Source organism: Solea senegalensis, linkage group LG7 (assembly GCF_019176455.1).
Source record: "Solea senegalensis isolate Sse05_10M linkage group LG7, IFAPA_SoseM_1, whole genome shotgun sequence".
In the NCBI taxonomy this organism is placed as follows: Eukaryota; Metazoa; Chordata; class Actinopteri; order Pleuronectiformes; family Soleidae; genus Solea; species Solea senegalensis.
In genome coordinates this window covers 17,871,336-17,877,335 of record NC_058027.1, presented here as the reverse complement: position 1 = coordinate 17,877,335, position 6,000 = coordinate 17,871,336, and the positions used below count along the sequence as shown (strand labels likewise).

Genomic DNA, 6,000 nt, shown 5'->3' with positions numbered 1-6,000 from the left:
AAGCCTATATAGTGGAATATATATATATATATATATATATTTATATATATATATATATATTTATATATATATATATATATATATATATACATATATATATATACATATATATATACATATGTGTGTGTGTGTGTGATAGGGAGGGAAGGATGTGTGACTGTAACTGGTTGGGGGACTGGTTTTTGGATTTGACACGTGGAGAAGTTTGGGCCGCCGACGCTTCTTTCAAACACCGTTGTACATTCTTGGAGTGATTCATATTTGGTAGCAAATGTAAACAACCTTGTTTTTGTGTGTTTTTTTTAAAGTTTTCAATGCTGTCAAAAGGAAACAAAATGACCATAAGTTGGAAACCCTATTGCAGTAATAGATGTTGTACCCTGCAAGTCCTGTGGTCTTAGAACAATGTATGCATTATACCATAAAGCACGGACCTAACCAACAAAGTTAGAAATACAAAAAATGCTACAATAGGTGCACACAGTGTCCCAGCGGGCAGCACTTTACACATTTTTCAAGATATATGCCCTTTACAGTGTTTCATCTTGTATCACCACATGTATAATGTGAAATAAATCAACGCACGTGAAATATCCATACTGTTACGTGTTGATACATAAAGGCATAACTTACTGCACGTCCAAGAATTGCGGTGCATTACACGGTGGTTAGGGGGGTTTGTTTCTGGTGTGGTGACTGTTACTGAAGCTGAGGTATCATTATGGTTCAATCCCACCTACTGTGTGTGTGTTATGCCCCATAAAACACTTTTTTTTTTTCAAAGCCTTTTTACAAGCATTTATAATTTATATTTTGGGCTGTCACTTGATTTATAAAAGAAAATAAATCTATGATATATATATATATATGTATGTATATATAGCTATGATATAGAAATTGTAATCAAACATGGAGTGGGTGATGAGGGTGCCACCGCTTAGAACCTCCTCACGTCATCATCGTCACACACGCTCACTAAACTGATCAGGCCCACACACTTTTCTCACCTCTGTCCTTCATTTGACGGGATAAGCATCTCTAAAAGCTGGGAAGTGAAGGAGTAGGGCTACGCAAGATCACCGAGGTAAATGTGAGGAAGAGGCCCCAGCAGGCTTTGGTAATTACTCAGAATTCCTCAGGGGACGACAAAAGTGAAACACGAAAGCTTTTCTTTTTAAATCTGTTCTTTCTCCAGCCTTTTTTTTTTATATTCTCCATCATGTCTCGCCTCTTTGTCACTACCATCCCCTCCGCATTTCTTGCAGATCATCGACTGGCCCCGCTAGAAATCCACCACCAAGGAAGTCAAGTAGCTTTACAGATAACAAATAACAAATAACAAAATAACGATTAAATCTCTATTTTTTTCCACAGTTCTATTTATAATTGTACCTCACCGCACACTAGTAGTAAATAAAGTATTTCATACCACATCATATAGACCGTTTCCTCGAATGGTTGTCTAACTTAAATTTCAGCAAAATCACATTGTTCTATTTCTATTTCTTCAGTCCAAAGATCCATGTGTGAGTGTGTGAGTGTGTGACTGAGCTTGATGGTGAATGATCGCTAGTGCAGTGCTATCAAATCATGTCTTGGGTTGACATCGTCGAAGGTTGGTGTCTCAGTTCGTCCTAGAAATAAATGCGGAGGCGGATTCGCTGTCTGCCCATCGTCCCGACAGTTCACACATCGTAAACGAAGCGTTTGCAAAGTTCGACATCGGTCAAACGAGTGGTTGTGGAGAAAACTAGAAGACAGGAGGGACATAGATTCCTTCATTTGGAGTTAAATGGTAGAGATGTAGACATAGTGGAATGTAATTGCGATGCAAGAGGCCCGACAGTAATCGGTTAATGTAGATCATTAAAAGGCTTGGAGTAGTTAAACATCTGGTAGTCCATGTAGTAGAAGTCATAGACTTTCTGTTTCTCCTCTGCAGTGACCTGGGAGAAGTAACTTTCCATGACATCCGTCGAGGTCTTCTTGTCTTTTGGGTTCCTGTCTTTAAATGTCGGCAACTTGAGGTCACTTGGTGCCCCGATCAATCGCAGGAGAAAGTCAGACTCTTCTTCCATGTTTTCAAACTTGCCAATGAAGTCATAGTTCATGATACAAGGGTGGCAGAGTTTGTCCACCAGATTCCAGTGGATATCCATTCCTATGGGCCGGTGGACATCCAGTAGATACTGTATGAATTCCTTGAATGTGACCCCGTTGCCTGTCTTCCGGGCTTCCTCGGATGCGTTCACCCTGTACTTGGAGATGATGGGTTTACCAAACAGCCTGTGGTAGTAGTCGTTTGGATTTTCAAACTTATCCCTATACGCCGACACTAACCTCTGCATTGGTTCTCGGACAAAGAGGACTTTGGTGTAGGTTTTCAGTCGGTGAATCACACCCTCATTGTCATAATTGTTGAGACTCCTGAGGTTGCTGGCATAGTGGACTGTGTCGTGTTTAATCTTTTCAACATTGGAGGCATAGCCTGACAGCACCATCAGTGTCCTCCTCCAGTTGGAACAGCCTGCCTTGGGCACCTGGCAGTACAACAACTTGTATTTGTCCTCCACAAAGACGTGATATAAGTGTCCTTTTGTGATGTTCTTTGGGATGTTGCTTTTGTACTTGGCACACATTTCCTTCACCAGATCCCTACGGGCTTTCACGGTTGCGGAGACCTTTGCCCAGTTCTTGGGGACAGAGGGGACAGACGGGACAGAGGCATTAGTGTCCGATGAGGATGTGGACAAGAGTGTGGTAATATTATTGGCGTTGGTGTGACTGATCGGGGGACTAGTTTTCAGGAGTTTGCGTTGATGAGAATCTGTGTCCTGTTGACTCAGTGGGAGCTTTACTGGAGTGACCAGGCTGGTCAGGACGGCTTCTGCTTGTTGTCGGTGGTCAGCGTTGCCATTCTCTCCGTTCTCAGAAGACAGAATCTAGGAAAGAAGGAGAACACAGACTGTAACATGTGGTAACGGACTTGTATTGTGACCAGAACGACATTTGATGATTCACAATGTTTTTGTCTGTACTCAAACTTGGCCACTTGATGGTGCTATTTTACTACACCTTCAGCAAAAGGCTGAATGTGCACATGTCTAATAAACACTTAATGGGGGAGTCTAAATTAGAATCATCTACTGCTTGATTATCATCAGGCGATGCTGAAGGCAGTTTTGCTCTCTGATATTTTATTTCAATTACATCCTGTAATGACACCATAAAGGCAATGGACTGGATGTGTAATTCTAATATTACAACAGACAAGGTGATGAGACCAGCATGAATCTTCAGGCTCATCCCTCCCCTCCCCTCCTGACTGACGGACTTAAACTGCCATGTGGAGGGAAAGAGGAGGGAGCGGTTCATCCCTGTCAGTTTGATGAGCATTGCGAGCATGGGACAGCGATCTATATCCCGCAAGTGTCACGTCCTTAAGAGCTTGCGCTTGCGCTGATGGAGGACTGTCATCTGCGCTGATGATCGCAGCGGAGACGAGAGCAAACAGGGGTCAGGTGCTGCCTGTCTGACGCACAGAGATCCAGTTTATAGATTTGGTCCTCTGTTAATGCCTTTATAATGAGACGCGGACATTTATTTTCACCAGGGTGATGACAACATTTTTGTTGAGTTAACTGTCGGAAAACACAGGGAAGGACAGCCAAATGTAAATACAAAAGAGATGGATAATCATAGTTAGCCATTGTTGTCCCAACTGAAGTGAACTGCATGACAGGTGTTCACAAATGCATAGCCAAACAATGCATGTAAAAAAAAATAAAATAATAATAATTAAAGCGTGATCACACGATGGGGAAATCTTGGTGTGGTTCACCTGAGACCATTTACTCACTATAGTAGTCTTGGTTGAATGCACTGTGTGAGGTCAGCCTCTTCACCGAGATTCTATCAGACATGCTGAGAGCTACATGGCTGACAATCACTTCCTTTTCAAATAGATAACAGGGGGAGCTGTGTTTGTGTTTTGGGAGATATAAAGTAAACAAGTACCTCTGTGGACTGCTGCGGTGTGATTCCGAGCATCTCGCCTGGGGAGAGAGAGAAGATAAAAGTGACATGAAAATCAGCACTTTAGTAAACACCGTACAATTTTTGTCCTTGTGCCTTAAATGCATCAGAGGCTTTTCTCACTGAAGGCTTCCTATCACTTAGCCTGTCAACTGTTGATAGCCAAAACACCATGACTGCTTGAGTACTTGAGTTACTGTAATGAGCTGCCACAAGCATGGGAAGTTGCTACACGAGTTGTGCGATGAGAAAGGCAGAGAGAAGCAGTGAAAATGCATTTGTGGGCAAAAGAAAGAAAGACAGAAAGAAAGTTTGACAAATATGTAGCACGCAAAGGTGCAGTTTGCTGAATTGAGGGCAGCAGCAGAGTGATGGAGACACAGATCGGTGTTGTGGCAGCCCAGGAGACAGGTGCTCGGTGTATTGGCAGATGTGCGGCAGCAGGACAGGCGACATGTTTAGTGGTCTGTCTCCAGCTGGACATCTCCTATTCTATGGTCCCCACATCCCGCTGATGTGTTATCAGGCTGACAGCTCTGAGTGGGGCTGCATGGCTGCTGATGGGGGAAGCAAAGACACCTCTGCCTGAGTGGGCTGTCACTTCCAATTTGAGGGTGGAAGTGATAGGAACCTGCACACAGGGTTAGAAGGGAGGGCTGTTGATGCAGGCCACAACCTTCCCTAAGTGATGAGATCTGTAGAGCTTTATCGCACACGGGGAATACAATGTGTTGCCAAAATGGTATGTTGTTTTAGATTAGTATGCTCAAGAAAGCTCAGTGTTGCTGTCTGGCTCTGTATCTTAATTCTTGTGAGCAAGACGCTGGAGCAAGAAGTTGCAATTGGGCTACGGAGGTTGGTGTGTAACATGTTCTTGTCTTGTTTGGGTGCTGCCGTGCCATTTGATAACAATCCAACATACATTATTCATTAATTGACTACCACTGTGTCCACCACATAAGGGCCACAGGGAGCTGAAGCCAATCCCAGGTGACATGGGACAAAAGGCGAAGTACACTCCAAAATCCAACAACAGCGAAGTGAAAAATCCTTGATTGTGTCAATCATTTGAACGTGTGACAGAACGTACCAAGCAATGTGGGTTTTTTTTTTTTCTTGAATTAAGTTCTTTAAGTAAGTCAATTGAAAACCATGACATTGACATTGTTTATACAATGTGCCGCACGGCACGCTGACAATACTGTCTTGTTAAAGTTGCTGTGAAAATGATTCTGACATGGCACAATTTGATTTTATTAAACAAGTCTTATAAACCTGTTACAGAGTCATTTTAATTCAGCTCTAAAATGGGCAATAGTCTCAGGAGCCGAAATTACATTTCATGTGAGGAACATTTCTCCATGATAGCATGTAATATAACAACATAATCCAAATTTCAATGGGATTTGTAAACATCATTTATCTCTTTAGTATCTCTTTGGTTGAGGGTAATAGTTGCTGTTTCATCGCAATTTCACACTCAGTCAATTCCGTTCAGCATAACTACGCTATTGATTTTTACTGCTGTGCAGTGAAACATAAATCGTGAGACGGAGGTTTCATCCCGTGCGGTGAGGAGAATTCATCCTTGAAATCCCATGTAGAAGCACAAGGGTTTCCCAAATGTATTTGAATAAAATAAACTAAAAGAAAAAAATGGTGTAGAAGTATTGAAGCTTTGCTGGAAACAGATAGATTTTGTATGTTTGCTCCTAACAGTGAGATTGAGGGTCAACATATTTGGAAATTCTACAACGAGAGGAACCTGTTCACCAATAAACGTGAGGTTGTTTTTATCCACTTATAATAGAACAGAACCAGACAAAGCATATCTTCCTCCACCCAACTTAGTTAGTGCCATGCAACCATTCCATTCTGCATTACATTACATTCCTTGCAATCCCCTCTTTAAGTGTATTAGTGGTTATACTCAAGTTGACGTTAAAGAACAGAGGTATGACGCAG

General features: G+C 42.2%; 1 protein-coding gene across 1 annotated transcript in view; it reads right to left on the bottom strand.

Moving 5' to 3' along the window:
- Positions 1-843: 843 nt before the first annotated feature.
- The window catches only part of LOC122772812 (carbohydrate sulfotransferase 8-like), a 114,149-nt gene continuing 108,992 nt past the window's right edge, over positions 844-6,000 (bottom strand). Inside the window, exons 3-4 of the mRNA XM_044031115.1 lie at positions 4,018-4,055; positions 844-2,942 (exon numbers count right to left, since the gene is read on the bottom strand). Coding sequence (XP_043887050.1) covers positions 1,854-2,942; positions 4,018-4,055 — 1,127 coding nt within the window. The 3' untranslated portion in view covers positions 844-1,853. The remainder of the gene's footprint in view (positions 2,943-4,017; positions 4,056-6,000) is intronic.